General features: G+C 43.9%; 2 protein-coding genes across 2 annotated transcripts; both read left to right on the top strand.

Moving 5' to 3' along the window:
- Positions 1–6,677: 6,677 nt before the first annotated feature.
- Positions 6,678–9,095, top strand: LOC111842436 (caveolin-2-like). The gene is made up of 3 exons (XM_023809034.2): positions 6,678–7,362; positions 7,612–7,799; positions 8,272–9,095. Exons 1-3 carry the CDS (start codon positions 7,195–7,197, stop codon positions 8,420–8,422), a joined length of 507 nt encoding a protein of 168 aa, XP_023664802.1. The 5' UTR covers positions 6,678–7,194; the 3' UTR covers positions 8,423–9,095.
- Positions 9,096–9,743: 648 nt separating this feature from the next.
- Positions 9,744–13,749, top strand: LOC111842435 (caveolin-1-like). Its single transcript, XM_023809033.2, has 3 exons — positions 9,744–10,007; positions 10,601–10,768; positions 12,529–13,749. Exons 1-3 carry the CDS (start codon positions 9,750–9,752, stop codon positions 12,868–12,870), a joined length of 768 nt encoding a protein of 255 aa, XP_023664801.2. The 5' UTR covers positions 9,744–9,749; the 3' UTR covers positions 12,871–13,749.
- The last annotated feature ends 8,277 nt before the right edge of the window (positions 13,750–22,026 follow it).

The following is a 22,026-nucleotide window of genomic DNA, read 5'->3' as shown; positions in this document are numbered from 1 at the left end:
CCAGGGACCGGCTGATCCTACTTTCTCCTCTACATCAGCTTCATGAGGTGGCCTCCTGAGATGCTTCTCCAGCCGTCCTGACAGAGTACGACATACGATGAGCACTCATTGGCTGCTTTTCCCTCACTGTCTGGTCAAACACCTCCAAACCCATTTCTGCTTTGTTCAGGTGAGGTGGTCAGGCCATGTGATGTGACACTCTATCACTCTCCTTTGTAGATGCCTTGGCGTGTCCAAACTTTTGACTGCTACTGTACTTTATATATCTCTGCTTCCAACAGAGTGTGACAGTAGAGGACGCCAACCTCAGCTGGTGGCTTTCCCGGGAACAGGGTCATCTGTCCTTATGTCACACCCGGCTTGTGGAGAGATTGCTGCAGTAATGTTTATGTGTTAGTGATGTGTCACAAAGCTTCAGGCAGCACAGAGATGATGCACATCTGTGTCACATCAACAGGGCCCTGATCCTGAAAAGAGTCTTTGCTTTCTCCGGTCCATTTAATCGACTTTGCAGTGGTTTAAAACGGAAACTAACCAAACGTTTTGTTTTGTAACGGTGTGACATTTCGGTATGTGCAGTAAACTACTTAACAATAAACTAATAAAATCAATGCCCACATATTGTCATAATTTAACTGAGCTGTGCAGGACTTTGCTTGGCCAGACTGGGGACAGTAGGACAGTAAGGCACTTATCACTTTCCTTTACCATTAATTTCCCCATTAATATCAGGGGGCATCATTAAGAGCACATTACAGCAGGCGTAGTGGAACCTCTGGTTTAGACCCATTACCAATCTGTGCATGTTTGCACAGTGATGTGGTATCACAGCAGTGGAAACTTCCTTATTTGGCTTCTGTTTTAGAGCAATGAATAGAGGTACACTAGCCATGTATCAAGCCAGTGCCCTGCAGCTTTAAAAGCACCTGAGAAGAGGCTAATCTACTTTTTGCTTTGCTGGACTATCCCATGTTGGGAAAATGGCATTTTGCCTTTTGATTTAATTGTGAAGCTGAATCAGATACAAGGGCATTTGATAAGTAATGCCTGTGTGGGTCTTCATCTCTGGTGTCATAGTCTTGCTGTGCTTAACAGTCAATCATTTTTCTTAAAATAAAATAAAAAAATATATTTTTGCATAAGTGTCTTTTGATACTTCCATATGTGTGTCTGTTTTTTGGACAGTGATACTTTGCTAGATGCAGAGAAATATTGATCAAAGAACAATTACAGAATATTTAAACACTATCACTATCTCTGTTTAGTTCAGATGTCCAAAGACCTAAAAGATTTATGACGGACGTCCTTTTAAAAGATGTAAAACAATGTGAAACAGATGTATAAACTTCACTCGGTCTGTTTTATCCATCCTTTTGGGCCAGGCGGTAATGCAACTGAGTGTAATTATGACTCACGAGGAGATACCGCCGGTCATCATGGGCCGCAGAAAGCTTCAGACAGGATTGGTGCTACTGCCAAGTCCTGCTCCACATTCCTCAGGCGGAAGATGAGACAGAAACAAAGGTGCCTTGTTCAAACAGCACTTTAAGTGGAGAGGCCAGCAAACTCAAGGGCCTGAGGCTGCGCTCCAGCCGCCGGATCTGCGGGACCACCAGGCGGGACGGACAGGTACACCAGGGCTTCGATTCACTGAAACGTCGCTGCACATAGACGTTCATCTCATAGGGATCCGCCTGCTTGGTCAATTACTGCAAAATTTCATCATCTCGTGCAAATCCTGTTTACGTTGCTACAAAATCAGAATCAGAAACATCTTGCAGAAACATCATACAAGGGATTTGTCTTGATGGGTGTGTCCTGGTATAAATAAACAACATGCAAGACGATTTCAAGACAATTTACAAGAATTTTCATATGAAATTTGAACACATATTTTTACACTAGACTGTCTACCAAGTCAGAAGCAACATGGGCTAACATAAATAAATAATGAATGTAAGTAAACAGGGGTGCTGCTGGGAAGAGTTATAGGAACACTGGGTAATGCAGGTCTACAGAGTAAAAGTCCAGACCGGGATTTTCATTCAACCAACCAGCATAAAATCCCAGTCTGAACTTTTACTCTCTGGACCTGAATTACCCAACTCTGGGAACACAGCTAACTAAAATTAATAGTAGTATATTCAGATCAGTGGGAACAAGGAAGCTGAATATATTTCCCCTGTATTTCATCCTGTGTTTGACAGGAACTGGTCAGTGCTGCACAGTGCTGGTAGACTCAGTGCTGCACAGTGCTGGTAGACTCAGTGCTGCACAGTGCTGGTAGACTCAATGCTGTCTTCAAAAGATCAGACTTTTACCAACTGCTCATTAAACTCTATTATTGGGAAGTTCAACATTCCACTGCAGTGCCTATTTTGGTCATGTGAGGGGGTGGTCCAGAAGGGCTTGGGAATGTCTGTTTACATGTCTGTGTGTGGGGGGGGGGACTCTGTGTATCTGCTGATGATGCCCCCGCTTCATGTGCCGCTTCCAGTTAATGGCAAGACCCGATTCCTTTTATAATTCAGATCCAGTGCTGCATCGCACTCAGAAAGCACTTTCAACAGGGTCTCTATACAATATGTCCACTTTAAATAGTTATTATTTAGGTATTGTATATGACAGGGAGATTGAAGTGCTTAAAGTGTGTAAGTATGGCAGAGTCCGATTAGGACTCAGAACATTCCTCCCCGAGACACACTGACATTGTCCCATTTATAAATTCACTGGAAACTTACCTGGAAGGACCTGGGTGAGCAGAGGAGGCTCTGTTCTCATTAACAATGAACTTCATTATTTTGCGTGTAGCACCAGTGCCTAGCCATACAGGATGGAAACACGAACGGGGACTCCAAGGTTTCCTCCATGGTCCAAAAATGTGCTAAGGTGAAGTGGAGTTGCCAAATTCTCTATAGGTGTGACTGTGTGTGTGTGTGTGTGTGTGTGTGTATGTTCGGTTGTGTGGGTTATGCATATTTTACATACGGGGACCTTGTGGGGACATTTTTTGGTTCCCACAAGGGGAAACACTATTGAATACACTACATTGCTAAAAGTATTGGGACACCCCTCCAAATCGTTGAGGTGTTCCAATCACTTCCATAGCCACAGGTGTATAGAATCAAGCACCTAGGCATGCAGACTGCTTCTACAGACATCTGTGGAGGAATGGGTCACTCTCAGGAGCTCAGTGAATTCAAGCGTGGCACCCGTGCAGTAAGTCCATTCGTGAAATTTCCTTGCTAATAAATATTCCTCGGTGAACAGTTAGTGGTATTATAACAAAGTGGAAGCAATTGGGAACAACAGCAACTCAGCCATAAAGTGTTAGGCCACGTAAAATCCCAGAGCGGGGACAACGCATGCTGAGGTGCACAGTGTGCAGAAGACACCGGCTGCAGAGTCAATAGCTACAGACCTCGAAACTTTGTGTGGCCTTCAGATTAGCTCAAGGACAGTGCGTAGAGAACTGCATGGAATGTGTTTCCATGGCCGACCAGCTGCATCCAAGCCTTACATCACCAAGTGCAATGCAAAGCATTGGATGCAGTGGTGTAAAGCACACTGCCACTGGACTCTAGAGCACTGGAGACATGTTCTGTGGAGTGATGAATAACACTTCTCTTTGGCAATCCGATGGACGAGTCTGGGTTTGGCGGTTGCCAGGAGAACGGTACCTGCCTGACTGCATTGAGCCAAGTGTAAAGTTTGGTGGATGAGGGATTATGGTGTGGGGTTGTTTCTCAGGGATTGGGCTTGGCCCCTTAGTTCCAGTGAAAGGAACTCTTAATGCTGCAGCATTCGAAGCCATTTTGGACAATTTCATGCTCCCAACTTCTTGGGAACAGTCTGGGGATGGACCCTTCCTCAAAGTCAAAGTCAAAGTCAAAGTCAGCTTTATTGTCAATTCCTTCTCATGCACTGGACATGCAAAGGAATCGAAATTGCGTTTCTCACTGTCCCATGCGCAGACAAGACAAAAGACATGACAGGATAGGACAAACAGTGAAGTGCACAAGCACAACAACAAAAAACACATCCTAAGTACTGAGTAACAGTATATAAAGTATATAAAGTGTATAAAGTATAAAGTATAAAGTATAAAGTGCAGGCAGCTTAAGGCATATACTTTGGTACTGAGATATATAAAGTGTTTCCAGTTTTGTAAAAAGTGTTTCTGTGCAGAGAAATTCAATAATAGTAATGCTAGTAGTAGCAATAGCAGCTGTAATAGTAATAATAATAATAATACAACAATAATATAATAATAATAATAATAATAATAATAGTAGTAGCTGATTGTGCAATTTGTATATTTCAGAGGTAGTTCAGAGGTAGTTTCAGTCGGGGGAGAGAGTTTAGTAGTCTCACAGCCTGGTGGATGAAGCTGTTGCTGAGTCTGGTAGTGCGGGAGCGGAGGCTCCTATACCTCCTTCCAGAGGGCAGGGGGCTGAACAGATTGTGTGCAGGGTGGCTTGCATCGCTCACAATTGTGATGGCTTTGAGGGTGAGGCGGGTGGTGTATATATCCTTCAGGGAGGGGAGTGGTGCACCAATGATCCTCTCAGCTGTGCTCACAATGCGCTGTAGGGCTTTCCTGTTGTATTCAGTGCAGCTCCCACCCCACACAGTGATGCAGCTGGAAAGGACGCTCTCAATGGTTCCTCTGTAAAAGATGGTCATGATGGGTGGTGAAGCTCTTGCCTTCTTGAGTTTGCGCAGGAAGTAGAGGAGCTGCTGGGTCCTGTTCCAACATGACTGCGCACCAGTGCACAAAGCAAGGTCCTGGATGAGCGAGTCTGGTGTGGAGGGACGTGACTGGGCTGCACAGAGCCCTGACCTCAACCCAATAGAACACCTTTGGGATGAATTAGAGTGGAGACTGCGAGCCAGGCCTCACAGTCTCCACTCTAAGGTTAGGGATGGGTAGAGGTTAAGGGTGTTGTGATTGGGATTTGGGTTTTTCCCATAGAAATGAATGGACGGTCCCCATTTACAGTAGATAGGTACACCAATATGTGTGTGTGTGTGTGTGTGTGTGTGCGAGCGGGTTTACCTATCCTTATGGGGACATAATGTCCCCATAACGTGATAAATATCCGTTTTTTTTCCCTTATGGGGACCGGTTTCCTGGTCCCCATAAAGGAAAACTCTATTTTATAAAAATCAGTGACTGCTATGAAAAAACTAAAAATGCAAAAACTCTTGTATTTTGTTAGGTTATGGTTAGGGCAGGGTAGGGGTTAAAGTTGTCATAGTTAGCGTTAGCATTTTTCCCATAGAAGTGAATGAGTGGTCCCCATAAGGATATGTTTACCCTACATGTGCGTGTGTGTGTGTGTGTGTGTGTGTATGTCTGTGTGTGTGTGTGTGTGTGTGCGTGTGTGTGTGAGCACGCCCTTGCATCCGTTTGCAAGATGAACCTGCATAGGACCTGTGGTATAGAAGAATGAATGAATTCTGTTTTTCAGGATTCCATTTGTGTACTTTGTACTTTTTTGTTTGCACGACATTTACTTGTCTGCACTATATTTATCTTTGCAGCTTGTCTGCGTTGCACTAAATGTATGTCCGTCCGTGCACTATGTACCTCGCTGCTGTACGCACAAGAATTTCCCCCCTGGCATCAATAACGTTTATCTAATCCAATCTAACCTTACATATTATTTGTTTATTGAGCTTAATTTGCAACATAATACAGGCACTGTGTTGTATTTTGGTTACCAGTGGAAACAAAATTGCAGAAATATTAATACTTTGACTGAAAGACGGATCCAAGTTTGAGCTGGAGTGGAACGGGAGCCTGACCTCCCCTCCATCCTCCAGCGGGTCGGCGACTCTGACACTGCCCCACTTTTCAGTTGGGCACCACCCTGGCCCATACACCCCAGGCCCCCAGCAAAACAAGGCGGAGACAGAAATTCCAGCGCTCTGCCATTGTTTATAGCAAGAGGTGATTCTTTTCTGTAAAAGACAGAAACGTTATCAGGTTACATAGCCTGCGGGAGCAGACGCTGCTCAGCTTGCTTTACCGCCGAACACCAGATCCTGTGTTATAAATATAATCCCAGTCTTGTGCAAGAGCATAAAACGAAGGGGCTGTTTGTGCAGAGCTGCGGTGCTGCGGAGCTGCGCTGGGACGCCGTGTTGACAGCGCTCTTGTTTCAGGGAATGCACACCCCTCATTAACGCTTAACACTCACCTCCTGGAGGATGTCACTGCATGACCGCAGGACTGGGGGCGGGGGGGGGGGGGACACCCTTTTAGAGAAGCATTAAGAATGCGGTGATGCTGAATCACAGAAAATACTGACAATTTCATGCAAACTGCTGTTTGTTGATTTGTTTGTTTGTTTATTAAAGCCCAAATTATAGTCCTGTCATTATTAACAATAGGTTATATCTGAGCTTTTATAAAAACATACAAGTGGACATGACTGAACACTACACCCCCCTAGTTTGGATGCAGTCATGGGAATCTCTATCTACAATACATTCTTAGAACAGCCACACACAAATAATGCTTGAGGGACAACCAACCTCACTGTACCAACAATGCCCTGTGGGTAACTAGGCCTGGGGTTGGGGGGGGTAGCATTCCTTGCTTGTCACATTCCTCCTGCTACACTTCCTCCCTCAAGGCTGAGCACCAAGACTCCAGGATGAGGACATGCTAACCTGACATTCAGGCCCAGACTAAGAGAATCAGTGAAATTAACTTCATCCATGTCGATTACATCTTGGAGATCAGCGTCACGCTGGAGGGAAGCAGGCCGCGCGCATGTTTGTGCTAGAAACACGAGAGCGTGGAGAAGATGTTAATGTGAGGCACTTCCCATGTTACCCACCGTGTTTGCACATTAGCAAACATCTTCGCGATTCAGTAGCAAAAAGTAGCCGAATATTTCGTCATTGTTAAGATGCATTTACGGTTTTTTCTTTTGGCTTTCATACAGCCTGCCTTACGGTACACACACAGCAATTAGGCATGCAAAATGCAATTAAGTTATCGAAAATATATTAAAACCATTACAAGTGAATTATCCCCCTTTGGGCGTACAGCTTGCACTATACGTGTTTTTCCCTTGACGCGTTGGGCGTGTGCCCTCACCTAGGCGCTGTTCCTCATTAGAGTTCCCGTGAAGCGCGCTGCCGCGAAGCGCGCTACCGAGCGCCTCTAGTCCGCTCGAAATGGGCCTCGAAAAGGAGAAATCCGAGACTAAGGTACTTGTGGATCATATTGACGGTGATGATGGTGGCGATCTCAGCCGATCAATGAGACCGATTCTGGGCTGGAATGAGAAGGTGTCCCGGGTGACTGAAGACAGAGATCCTCACGGCATAAACACAGAGCTGCAGGTAAAGGTGCATTCCCACTCTGGGCTAAAAACTGTTTGTGTGCAGACTTTATCTGGGTTGCATTCGTGTCAGTCGCAGTCACGCACGGGCGATTCATTTAATTGTTTGAAATTGTATGAAAGTCGCTTCTTTAGGTCTGGTCATGGTCATCATAGCCCCGTATAGGGGTGCCGACTTGCTCTGTCGCAGCAGGCGGCGTCCCGTAGTCTGTCCCTAAACGCAGGTGTGTATGTGTGTGCGTGCGCGCAGGTTGGCTTTCCAGACATCATCGGCGAGCCGCCCGGCGTCCGCAGTTTTGACGCGGTGTGGATCTGCAGCCATGCCGCTCTGGAGCTGCTGAAATACTCGCTTTACCGGCTGCTCACCGCTCTGCTCGCGGTGCCAGTGTCGTTCATCGCCGGACTTCTGTTCGCCGTCACCAGCTGCATAAATATTTGGTATGATTTTGTTGTTTTGATATGAATATAAAATAATTATTTTCCAAATGCCTCTCAAGAACCTCCTTGGATAGGCAGAGCATATCACGTGTTTGTTGCTTTATATTTAAATTTTTATATTTAAATTCTAATTGGTGTAGATAGTCTCCTTAAATTTTATTGTAATTTTTTCTCGGTTGCTTACAAAGATTAATGGGTCACATTTTAAATGCTATGGAAACGCATAGTGATTATAGATAACAACACGATACTGACTTGAATTGGCCCCTAGCGCGTGCAAACCCAAACAGGTGCGCATGCGCTCATTCTGGGACGAATGTATCGCGGAAGCGGATACTGAAGGAAAATAAGAATTAAATGTGAAGTAGTCTGCTCTGGGGAATCATCACCCATGAGAAGTATTTTCTGTCCAGTGAGATTAGCCCTAGTGCCCTTTGTCCTACAGCAGTGACCTGGTGTGTTTCTTTCTTAGGCTGATCACGCCCTTGATGCGGAGCTGTGTCATGGCCATGTCCCCGGTCAAAACCGTCTGGAGCAGCTGGACCCTGCTTTTTGTCGAGCCCTTCTTCCGGAGTACAGGCCGATGCCTTGCGTCACTTAGTGTCCAAGCTGAGGATCACTGAGACGTGGGGAACCTCCAGAGGCTGATGCCTTCACTCGGAGGAACATGCTTATGAGCAATGCCCTTTGCTCACTTTATTAATTTAGAGAGTAAAACAAACGTATTAATATGAACATTATTTGTCTGCAACATTTGGTGTCATATGAACAAAATGTGGCATATCGCTGAATAGTACTATGTGGCATTTTCACTATACCATGTTATTCGAATTCCTGCCTTAACGAGCCATAAATATATACCAATTCTGGGTATCCAAGTGAAGAAATCTAGGCGAAACAAGTGCCATCCGAACGCAGAAGAAGCATATCAATGAAATGAAATGAGGGCGAGTACCGATTCCCAGTAACGAATCATTACAGTAAGAGCCCAAAACAGAAGGTACATTTATTGTTTTTTAAAATATTGTTTTCATATCCTATTTTTCAATATAAATGTGCCTATTAAATGTCTTTATAAACTGCTAGAAAAAAGGGGTACAGCCCTTGTAGATTGTACAGCTAGGGTACAATTGGCAGACCCTTGAGGTTACAGCCCCTGTGACACATAATTGTACCCTCAAAGGTACACATTGGTACCTATGTACCTTGGATTTTTTTCTGACAGTGTATTACTATAAAATGTAATATATGGTACTGGAAAATAATAATAAAAGAATGAATATAAACACAAATGCATATTACATGTTTGTTATGCTGAATTTTGGGTGTCACGGAGAGTTGGGGAGATTAATTAGGTTTTCATGGATGGACGAGGAACCAGTTACCCTGAAATCACAGGGTATAAACACAGGTGTGTTCTTATCTGTGATGCAAGATTGGGATTGAACTTGTGATTGTAATATGGATCTGTGTGATTTATGTATGTTTTTGTTTAGCTTTTGTTACAGCTGACCGGTTTTAATGCTCTGTAAGGGTGTTTTTGGCAAAGTGAAGCAGTTGTGTTATTGTCGGGCAAATAACAACAATAATAAAAACAGAATTAACGCGTGGCTCTGCATCATGGGAGATATTCAAGGTGAGATGTAATCTGAAAGTGTTAGGCTTGGTCCTATCAGGGCAGGAGGTGTTGCTGGTGATCCTGTTTCCTCTGTCTTGTAGCCCTAAGTCCCTAGTGTGTTTCCCTGCTCCCTGGGCTGCCGCTTAGCTTAATGGGTTGAGTGTGTGGTTTTATGGCTATACCCCTTTAGTCCTGAGTTTGAGGCTCACCTGTTGTGTATTTTTTATTAGTTTATTCCTTGTGTTTCTGTACATGAGCAGTTACTAATAAACAGCAAGTTTTTGTTCATGTCACACCAATAACGTTTAATAAGTAATATTTTGCAGGTACGCATGTCCTTTGAAGTACCCCTTCACAGTAAATTCAAAGCGGAGAAGGGGAATGGATACACGCAAGGTAGAAAGACAAACGTCATCTTCCTGAAGGACGCGCAGCTAGGCAGCCGCGTGCACGCGCTCTCCGGTCAGACTGGCCCGGTCCCCACGCCTCCCGCGCGCCGCCTCCGAAAAGCCGTCGTGCTGCTCACAGGCGCACGATCCGTTCGCACTCGGGACAGCATGACAGGAGGGATCAAAGACGAAGCACCTGAGGTAGGACTACCAAGCCCGATAAGATAAACTTACAAAATTAACACATCGTTCGCTTTGTAGACTCTCATGCATTGCATAATATTTTATTAAAAAGAACAAAACGCACATTATAAAGTGTGTGTGATGAAACGCTTGCGTTGCCTTAAGAGCTCAGATTGTCACATAATCTGGCAAAAGCATGATTCTTAAAAGTGAATCGACTTGCTGCGTTTTTTTTGTTTTTTTTTTACATTTTTTCTTCCTTTTCAGTTATATTGCCAGTCTTAATGGTTAGCTTGTATTTCGTTGAAAAAGTATAGCAAGTTTTATACATTTAGCTTACTACGTGCGCCTTGTATCGCAGTGCTGGAAACTCACGTAGGGCGTTAGTGGGTCGTACTTGGGGCGGGGGCGGGGTATTACCCAGTAGTGCTCCCGAGGCCCCCTTGTGGTGGGACACCCCTCAATACTCCCGATGGGTGTGGTGTTGTTACCTTTCATCCACTTATAACCATCTCGATCTGCAGCAAGCTGCAGGTTTAGACGCTGATATAACCCCCCTGTCTTAACACCCTTTAACTTTTCCCCTTCTCTGGACTTCGACGTAATCAAAGGATTTCCCCCACTCGCCATTCATAAGGAAACAAGGAAATATATACAAACCTAATAATAAAACTATGGATAACGACAGCATTAACGAGAAGACCCTGGAAGATGTTCACACGAAGGAAATTGACCTGGTTAATCGGGACCCCAAGCACTTGAACGACGAGGTGGTGAAGGTTAGTCCAAGTCGCCGTTACCAGCAAGGACTCAACGCGAGTTAACAGTCTACGGTAACCGCGCGCCATCAGTAATGTGAATAATAATAATAATAATATCTTTTACGTTGTTATGCAGTCTAAATTGGATATTTCAATAGCGTTCTAAGTGTAGCATGTATTATTTGGCTAGTTTTATTGCTTAACAAGTGGTGCTTATTACAGTTATAATTATTTGCTTCAAGTAGTCTTTTATTGCATTTTGGAACACCTGTTGAAGAAGCGTTAATTCTTTGGTTATTGCATTCATATTATCTTGTTCATCTTGATGGAGTTCGTAAAACTTTGTGTTACTGCTATGCAAATATTTACTCATAACCGCTGACAATTCAGAATGGAACATTAAATATTTGTAGGAAGAGCTGTTGATTCCAAGGAATCGTTCATCCATCAGCAAAGACTGGCGCTCCAAACATCTGTTGCAAACATGAAAGATAAGGTAGCTTCAGGGATCCGCCCGCTCCGATGCAGCCAATTCGCACGGGTTTATTTAAAGCCGTGAGATCAGTTACTCCCGAGTGTGAACTTTTATACAAACATAATGAATCCAGCGCTAAGCAGATGGATAATAGATTTGGAAAAACATTGCACCTCGAGGCAGATATTTGTAAGGAGCCATAGCAAAGAGCCTGGGACAGCCTGTGACATCCACAAAGCGAGAACTGCCAAGTTATTCCCGGCATTGACTCGTCCGTGCAGTTTACGTACAGTGGATTCCTGCGTGGTCTTTATGTACTTTATGCACAGTGGATTGCTGCGTGGTCTTCATGCAGTCTATGCACAGTGGAATCCCGTGTGTAAAGCTTACGAATACAGCAGATATCCAAGAAAAAATAAAAATGGGATCCAAATATAACTGTAGTCAAGTGATTATGGCCCCATGATTGTGTGTCATCAAAGAAGTTCTCAGGCTACTTCTATCCACTAATCTGAGAAAATCAAAGGACAGAGAAAAATCTGTGCCCCATAAACTACAGATATGCTGGAAAATAGGACCATGTGATCCGGGGCTGTGACACGCAGCGATTTATAACATGCGCTCTCAACCGTCCTGATTTTTCAGTTGTTACTCGGGTTAAAGTGGTTTATAGTTTTATATAGTTTTTATTTAAGTATAGATTTAAGCGAAATGCAACCAAACATTCACCCGGAAAAATAAGAGTCTAGAAGGGAAGTGGCTGAGTCCGAATGGAGCCGCCATGTTTGGAAACAGCGTCCTATAGGCCAAGACGGCTGGGCTGCACATTGTGAAGCTGCCTTGAATCTGTAGAGCATGGTGCCTGAAAGCTGAGAAATCAGAAACGTCTATTAGTTTCGCATTGCTCTACCAGATGGGTTTCTTTAATCAAGGTTAATTTTTATTATAACTTCCATTGCAGACCTACTACTAGGGAAGTAGTCTAGCTTCTCTGTGGGCTCCAGACTGACGTGGGGGTCCCCAAAGTGGGACATTTCAGCTAATTTTTGGAGCCAAAAGAGAAAGGAGAGGGAATTAAAAACGATGGGACATCAATAACTTGCTAATGGAAGCGCTGGGTGCCAGCGGTACAGCTTACCGATTAGGGGTGCTGGATGAATGGCCGACCCCAGGCTTTGCTCTTTCCTGCGTAAATCTCGTAGAAGAGCAAGACGAGACACATGGAAGCTAATGAATTCCTGTGTACCTGCATTCATACTCGGGCAAATAAAACGGGCAATTTCATTTTCAATTTCCCCTCCAGGTGGACTTCGAGGACGTGATCGCCGAGCCCGCGGGCACCTACAGCTTCGACGGCGTGTGGAAGGCCAGCTTCACCACCTTCACCGTTACTAAGTACTGGTGCTACCGGCTGCTGACGGCGCTGGTGGGCATCCCGCTGGCACTGATCTGGGGCATCTTCTTTGCCATCCTCTCCTTCCTGCACATCTGGGCCGTGGTCCCATGCCTCAAGAGCTACCTGATCGAGATCCACTGCGTGAGCCGGGTCTACTCCATCTGCATCCACACCTTCTGCGACCCCTTCTTCGAGGCCGTTGGAAAGTGCTTCAGCAGCATGCGTATGCGGCTGGCCAAGGAGGTGTAACACTGGGAACGGACCAGTAGGATGCGGTCAAATATCCAATCTGAGCAGGGGCAGGTGTAGGGAGGCTGCTTATATATCTAACTGCCCCCCTACCCCACACAAGCTCCTCATTACCTCCCCCTGACCACAGATACAGGAAATCAGCAGTCATGACTTCCTGTTCTTGTATTACCCTTCCTACAGTTCTTTCTTCCCCAAGCATTTAATGGGACTCATTCCACATCTTTCGCTAATTTACTTTGCAACGGGCAAAGTTCTGTTGCGGGATACTAAAAGAGAGCCGCAGAGAAAAGGTTCCCCCGACGGCGGTGAATGCAGACGAGCTCATCGCTTATGCTCTCGCCGCAGGTGCTTCTGAGAAACTCGTAGTTTCAAAGACGAAATGATTCTAGCCACCCTGTCACAAGCTTGTATTTCCTGTTTTCACGCCACATAACTAGACCCTTAAGCCTAACTCAAAACGCCATTGCAGAGCTCTTGCACAAAGCTGTCATATCTTACTCAAGTGCCACAGTGGGGCCTCACCTTCCCATGCCTATAAAATCACTGTAAACACGAGGTAGACCTCGGTCTTGCTGTATTCGCTGATAGTTGAGTCCTTACTGTTCTATGTATATTAAATGAGATGAAACTCCTCATTCATTCTGAGCACAGACACTGGTCGGGACCTCTTCATACATCAGTCTTAAATGTTCCTTCACTTTCATTTGAAGACCATTAGATGGGTGCTTTTTGCAGAGACCAGCTCACTTTGACATCGCGACTGCACGCCTACTATCCTTGAAGAGCGTAGTTTGAATATTTTTTATGTGTATTGGAGTTTACCTGCTTTTACTGTATTTCTACAACCTGAGCACATTAAAATCTGCTTTACCTGTCTGTATTGTAATGGCCTTTTACTTCGTGGACTCCTGGTTGTTTTTGTGTGAGCCATTAAAATGTTGACATTTGCTCATCCCACCTCGTAAAACACACTGGACTTCTGTGTGACCTCCAAGTTCCCTTCAAGCATAAAGACAAATACATAATACAATAAATAGCAGGAAATCAATTTGCAGGACATTCACAGACCAAGATACATGCAGGAATTTATGTAAAATAGTCCTTGTTGACTGGCACCCAGCCTTGTGCCTGTTTTAAAGTTTTTTTTGTGATCATTTCTTTGTTATAACTTTTACAAAGCAATAGGCGTGGAGGCGACAAAAGAACAGCAAGATGAAAGTGAATAAAACACAAGAGGATCCATCTCATGGCACCAGACTGGTAACTGGCAAAGTGACACAGGCACTGTCTCACTGTCTCACTGCTCTTGGGAGCCCTTGACTTACTGCCTGACTCGCACAACGTGAGAAACACAGAAAACTCAAGAAAGACTATAGCCCCTTCAAATGTGTGGCTGGGGGGTTCCTCTCTCTGCTCAGCCTTAATTTGGGGGCCCCTATTCTACTTTAGTTTCACTTGGGAACTCTATATCTGCACAGCTTAAATTTGGCGGGGGGGGGGGGGGGGGGGTATTCTGCTTGTTTTTCATTTGGGGGTCCCTAGTTCTGCTCTGTCTTGTTGTGGGACCCCTATTCTGCTCTTATTTCATTTGGGGGTCCCTAGTTCTGCTCGGTCTTGTTTTGGGGGCCCCTATTCTGCTCTTATTTCATTTGGGGGTCTGTAGTTTTGCTCTGTGTTCTTTTGGGGGCCCCTATTCTGCTCTTATTTCATTTGGGGGTCCCTAGTTCTGCTCTGTGTTCTTTTAAGGGCCCCTATTCTGGTCTTATTTAATTTGGGGGTCTGTAGTTTTGCTCTGTGTTCTTTTGGGGGACCCTATTCTGCTCTTATTTCATTTGGGGTCTCTAGTTCTGCTCTGTGTTCTTTTAGGGGCCCCTATTCTGCTCTTATTTCATTTGGGGGTCCCTAGTTCTGTTCCTACTTGTTGTGGGGCCCCTATTCTGCTCTTATTTCATTTGGGGGTCCCTAGTTCTGTTCCTACTTGTTGTGGGGTCCCTATTCTGCTCTTATTTCATTTGGGGGTCCCTAGTTCTGTTCCTACTTGTTGTGGGGCCCCTATTCTGCTCTTATTTCATTTGGGGGTCCCTAGTTCTGTTCCTACTTGTTGTGGGGGCCCTATTCGGCTCTTATTTTCGGCCCTGCTCTTTTTTCATTTGTGGGTCCGTACTTCTGCTCTGTTTCTATTTGTCGGTCCCTTGCTCAAACAAGGTTGAAAACCCCCTACTCTAAGGCAGGGAACCTCATCACTACATACAGGGAAAAATTCAGATATGCAAAAACTATTGGTATTAGCACAGAAAAGGCAGCAAAGCCGCGGGGAACTTCAGCACACTCTATTATCGTCATGTTGCCGTCGTCTTGGTTTAGCGACTTCTATCATTCTGAAAGAAAGCAGCGGCTGTCTCAACTCTGGAAAGTTTTCGCCACCTGCTGGTGAATTTAGAAACAACCTGATGGAAAAATACATGCTTAATGTATTAATCGTCAACTGCCAGCTGCGCTGAATATTCATCATGAAGGTATGTGAAGTATGAGAGCTTTGCTTTAATTTACACTTACATCAGCTAAAATTCCACTCCACATGTGCAACAGCTGAACCACTAGCAGCAAAGACAGAGTCTCATGTGACGTGGAAATTGTACATTATTTATTAATCCAAATAGAAAAATTAGAAGCAGTAAGTTAATTGTCTTCACAAGCGCATTGTGCATAAAAGTCACTAACTCTCTGGTGATTCAGTAACTGCAGAGTTCCAAACTTCCTCTGGCATTAACCCCAGCACAAAAACTGTGCGCTGGGACCTTCATGGAATGGGCTTCCATGGCTGACTAGCTGCATGCAAGCCTCACATCACCGAGCACAATGCCAGGCGTCAGATGGAGTGGTATAAAGCACACCGCCACTGGACTGTGGAGCAGTGGAAACATGCTCTGTGGCGTGACAAATCGCGCTTCTTTGTCTGTCTGGCAGTCAAGTAGAGTCTGCAATTGGCGGATATCAGGAGAATGTTACCTGACTGCATTGTGCCAACTGTAAAGGGGGGGTAATGGTATGGGGTTGTTTTTCAGGGGGCTAGCCCCCTTAGTTCCAGTGAAGGGAACTCAATGCTTCAGCATATCGAAACACTTTGGACAATTCTATACTTCCAACTTTGTGGGAACAGTCTGGGGCCTGAACAGAGCCCTGATCTCAACCCCATCAAATACCTTTGGGATGAACTAGAACGGAGATTGTGAGCCAGGCCTTCCCATCCAGTATCAGTGCCTGACCTCACAAATGCTCTTCCCACTGATACACTCCAAAATCTTGTGGAAAGCTTCCCAGAAGAGTGACAGCTGTTGTAGCTGCCAATACCTTTGTGTGTATACCAATACCTTTCTGTGTGTATACCAATACCTTTGTGTATATACCAATACTTTAGTCCATATAGTGTATATCAGGATGTCTCAGAGGTGGGGTTACAGCTTGACTTGGAAGGTGGACATGCTGTTCCCATAACTGGAAGGATGCTGATTCAAATCTAGCGGTCGGCAGAGTGATTTCAACAGAAGTAAGATCCTTAACTCCAATTACCCCAGGAACTGGTTGAGCCTGCTTTCCTAATGGTATGTCACATTTCTGCTAAATAAGTATCAGTAGGGGGGCATTTAATTAACTGTTGATCAGATCTGCATTAAAGGAAACAAGACTGAAATAACCTTCGGCCTCAGGGATTTGAAAATTAGTGGGATGGCGGGGCAGGGGGAGCTGTTATTATTTCCAAGACAATAATTTTATTGGTACTTTAATTGTAATCTACACTAACTGAATTGTTTTGGTGTTGGATGTTGATTCCCCGTACCCACCCCCACCACACAAAACACAAACACACTATGGACATCGGCGTGACCACATCCCTCCCTCTGTCTGTGACTTTAAAGTGGAAAACTGTGTGTGTGTGTGTGTGTGTTAAGAAACAGCCTAACCTTCATCATGGTCAGAGTAAGCATATTTAACACGTTTCATACAATTGCCTTTACTCCAGACTCTGTACCAGACACTTCCAGTGAAAGTTCTGATGCAAGGGGCCATGCCCTCTCTCGCAACTCTCACTAACACTAAATAGCAAGTCTAAACTGAATTAAGCTGCACTCGTCTCGGAAGAGAAATTCTCAGCTGCTGAATTTTTATATAGTTATATTTAGCTTCATTTTTTATTATTAAGCTCTAAAAAGTTACCGAGGTCCACACCTCGATGATCAGCTACAGGCATCATCTGCCCCCTCTCTCTGGTTACTGCTTAAAAAGAAATATTTCCCACAGACACCTTTATTTTTACGTTTAATTGGGTGCGTTGATACGTGTTATTTTGGTATTGTATCATGGAACAAGCTTGTCCCATCATGCCATAGCACCATGACATCATTTCCTGTCGAATGCCCTGATGGATTGCCTTTGGCAGGCGAACATGCACGTTCATTATGTTCTCAGTCTAATATCTTCCAAGAGTGACTCAGGTATGAAAGGAATGTTTCATACAAAACTATGCAGACTATTTTTATAGTTGATTCTGGAAGGTATCATCTGTTTGGAGCCATGTGATAGACATTTTGATTGATGTTTTTGTTCACCTCGCCCTAGAAAACAGGCCTTTGCTGACTTTCACCATTCATTCCGTCCACAAAGCATCTTTTTCATCGAGCCATTCCTAACCTCGACCAAAAAAACTGGTGTCTGCACAGCCCGATTGGCTGTCAATTTCATCTTCAGCTGAAACCTGCGTCACTCTCCCGCTTCAAATGTAACGATAATGTGTGGATGTGTAAAAATACACTGTCAAAAGCATACTGGGCTGCATATTAATCTGTCCCATTATCAATGTAAATCAAACATTAATGTCTATTGATGTACATCTCAATCTTTTACTGATCCTTTATTTGACACCACGCAGCTTGTAACTCCCCTCAATTACGAACACAAGTTGATCTCCGATCACAGGCACTTATTCGCATATCCATCCGGGCAGGCATGTCGTGAGAACTCGATAAAATAAAGCACATAAATCATAAAATGAATCAGTCACAGCCATTTTCCTAGAAATAACCGAACACAGGCATAAATACAGCTCGCACACGCCATTAACTTGCAAGTTGCAAAATTGCATCTCTCGTACCTCATTGGCCGCGTTAATTCAAGAGGAGTTAAAGAAAGAAAACTTGTTATTGCAGCTTTTCCAATAACTCAAATCTCCACGAATATCTACATTATAACTTAAAATATTTTCTCAGCCGCATAACAAGTGCTTCGCTTAACTGAGCAAAAAAATGTTACCAACAAAACTGACCAGACCCCAAGGTTAGTTCCGCTATAGAAATACTAGAAAGATCCTTACAAACATATGCCTTTAATTATAATTATGTTAATGAATACATTCTTCAAGTCAAATAATGCTGGAATTTGAATTATGTTTAAATTATTCTTATATTTAAATTAATTAAACTTAAAACAGCATAACTGACCCTAATGGCAGTTACACAGCCGACACGTATACTTTAAGTTCATTTTTAAATGATCAAGTCAAGTATTTCACGTTCAATTTAACCTTTCTATCGTTGCTGACTACAGAAACTCATTAAATCACGGTTATATTGACAAAGACGATTAAACCACAAAGGTAACCTGATTAAGTCCAAAGGGCTGAGACATCAGTCAGGGTGAACTGTGGCAGGAACATCCTGCTGAGTGTCTAATCTATCGATCTATGCTGATTAATTTGCTGCCCATCGTAATCATTCAGCAGTGACGTGCAGTCACTTTTAAATGAATCGTCATGGCATCACGCTGCAAAAACCTGATGCAGCCCCAACCCCACTGAGCTGAGAAAAGCGAAAAGTATCTCTAATCGAACGGGTATTTGAATGTAGGTGATAACAGACATAACTGGGCAACATTGTAAGCAATACTGCCCACGCGCTCCAGGGGGCGCTATCTTGAAGCGCCATTACCCATTGGCTTCCCTCCCTGCTGTCATCAGGACCTGCAGCGCCTACTCCTGGGGTACCACCTCCACCCCCAAAAATCATGTAGTCATCTCGTCTTTGACTTAATAAACGTCCGGTGATTTCGTTTTTTAATTTGACATAGACTACCCGTTAATGTTTGAATATTTATTTCCTCGATGGTATTCTATTTGCCCAATGTGTACTTTTAATATGTGCTTGCAGTGTGTATCATTGTCTTTGCTCTTTGTCTTTGATGTGAACTATATGTTTGCATTTACGTATGTTGCTACTGTGTGCAAGAGAATTTCCACCTGGAATCGATAAAGATTATCTTATCTTATCTTATATTATCTTATCTTATTTTATCTTAGCAGTGTATTTACTCACCTGGGCAGGTAGTTGTGATTAAGAAAAATAAAAGAAAAGGTAAACTTGTACTTTCATCTACTGTCCCAAATGTCCCCACAATGTGGTCAAACCTGTCTCCACGAAGATAGAAATATACGAATAATGTGTGTGTGCATGAGTACGTGTGTGTGTGTGTGCGAGCGGGTTTACCTATCCTTATGGGGACATAATGTCCCCATAACGTGATAAATATCCATTTTTTTCCCTTATGGTGACCGGTTTCCTGGTCCCCATAAAGAAAAACTCTATTTTATAAAAATCGGTGACTGCTATGAAAAAATTAAAAATGCAAAAACTCTTGTATTTTGTTAGGTTACTTATGGTTATGGTTAGGGCAGGGTAGGGCTTAAGGTTGTCATAGTTAGCGTTAGTATTTTTCCCATTGAAATGAATGAGCGGTCCCCATAAGGATATGTTTACCCCACATGTGCAAGCGGGTTTGTGTGTGTGTGTGTGTGTGTGTGTGTGTGTGTGTGCGTGCGTGCGTGTGTGTGTGTGTGCTCTCCCTGTGTCAGGCAGCCTTGTTTCTGTCATGGCCTGGTTTCAGTCCACACTCACACTTGGAAGATGGATGGAAGGATGAAATACACTATATTGCCAAAAGTATTGGGATTCCCCTCCAACTGTCTGCAGAGTCAATAGCTACAGACCTCCAAACTTCACGTGCCCTTCAGATTAGCTCAAGAGCAGTGTAGAGAACTTCATGGAATGGGTTTCCTGCCAAGCAATTGCATCCAAGCCTTACATCACAAAGTGCAATGCAAAACGTCGGATGCAGTGGTGTAAAGCACGCCACCACTGGACTCTAGAGCAGTGGAGTGACAAATCATGCTTCTTTGTCTGGCAATTGAATGGAGGAGTCTGGGTATGGTGGTAGCCAGGAGAACGGTACCTGCCTGATTGCATTGTGCCAAGTGTAAAGTTTGGTGGATGAGGGATTATGGTGTGGGGTTGTTTTTCAGGGGTTGGGCTTGGCCCCTTAGTTCCAGTGAAGGGAACTCTTACTGCTGCAGCATTCGAAGCCATTTTGGACAATTTCATGCTCCCAACTTCTTGGGAACAGTTTGGGGATGGCCCCTTCCTGTTCCAACATGACTGCGCACCAGTGCACAAAGCAAGGTCCATAAGGACATGGATGAGCGAGTCTGGTGTGGAGGGACGTGACTGGCCTGCACAGAGCCCTGACCTCAACCCGACAGAACACCTTTGGGATGAATTAGAGTGGAGACTGTGAGCCAGGCCTTCTCGTCCAACATCCGTGCCTGACCTCACACATGCTCTCCTGGAAGAATGATCAAAAATTCCCATAAACACCATAAACACTCTCCTAAACCTTGTGGACAGCCTTCCCAGAAGAGTAGAAGCTGTCATAGCTGCAAAGGGTGGGCCAACACCATATTAAAGCCTATGTATTAAGAATGGGACGTCATTAAAGTTCATGTTTGAGTCAAGGGAGGTGTACCAATACATTTGGAAATATAGTGTATATGTTGTCCTATGCACATTTTCAACAGGAGATGGCGACAAAGAAAATCAATCCGTTTGCATATTGAAATTGGAAATTGGTAAAGTCGTCGACCTTACATTTGGGTATTACAATGAAATTTTTCGGCCACATGTTTTTTTTGGAGGGGGGGAAGCATGTGGGGATAAAACTAACAGAAGTACAATACATACAGCACAAGACATTATAAGAATAAAAAGACATGGTAATAAATACAGGGATTTGCCGGGTTGCCAAATCACACGTACGTATCTGGCGTGACACTCACTCTTTCAGACTGTCACGCTCACGCAAGAAATGTTATGGGTAATGTATTCCATTATAAACCTAATATGAGCTAAATATCACAATCGTTCGGGTAGTCTGCAAACCCTACAGACAAGTAACAATTAGGTAATAAAACCGTTACATACATGTAAATGAGTATGCAGACTTGTCTCGAATTGAAAATCTCACGCCAGCCAGCTGACCAAAGTTGGCAACCCTGACAATAAGTAGTGCGATACGAGGATGAGGTAGTTTGTGGGGTGTGCAAATAGACAAACTGACAATAATTCAGTGCAGGGGATATATTACCAATATAATACTGTGCAATACAACGGGACAGATAGGTACAGGTAACATGTCTCTGAAACGGGTGGTGCAGGTCATACAGCACATATCTAAACCAAAAAAAAAGCGACAGGGACGCACAGTAAGCTACACGTCGCCGATGTACGTCTTGTGGTACGACTGTAGAGACACAGCCTCCAGGGAGTATTATACTGGAGCCACGTTGTGTAATGAGCCTTAATTCGTATAAATGTAAAAAAAAATTAGCAGTGTTTTGCTCTAAAGATCTGGCACGCAGTGTAAAACTGGGTGAGAACAACAGTTTGCTAGCGGGGCCCATAAGAGGCTTACCGTAATTAAAATATTTACCAAGCTGCAAAGTCCTACACAGCATATGGCGCTGTCATAAAACTCGAGTTTTGATAAACGACTTGTGTACATTTAAGGAGAATGTGTGCTTTGATACCACCTCCTCAGAAAGAGGGTATTTCCATTACATTTTGTCATGCCATTTTACGGTTTTGTACTTTATGTAGAGCTTACAAGATCGCATATTTGATATGAACACAGACACCATTATTAGCCCCGGATGCGGAGTGTGAAATTACACCTTTAAGATATTTTATATATGCAAGGTTTGATTAATTTATCCTAAAGTTTTTTTTTGTCATTAAGTCCATAGATACAGATGCTTCTTTGAAGGTCCCACCT

This window comes from Paramormyrops kingsleyae, chromosome 1 (assembly GCF_048594095.1).
Source record: "Paramormyrops kingsleyae isolate MSU_618 chromosome 1, PKINGS_0.4, whole genome shotgun sequence".
Taxonomy (NCBI): domain Eukaryota; kingdom Metazoa; phylum Chordata; class Actinopteri; order Osteoglossiformes; family Mormyridae; genus Paramormyrops; species Paramormyrops kingsleyae.
This window is presented reverse-complemented; position numbering and strand designations above follow the sequence as displayed.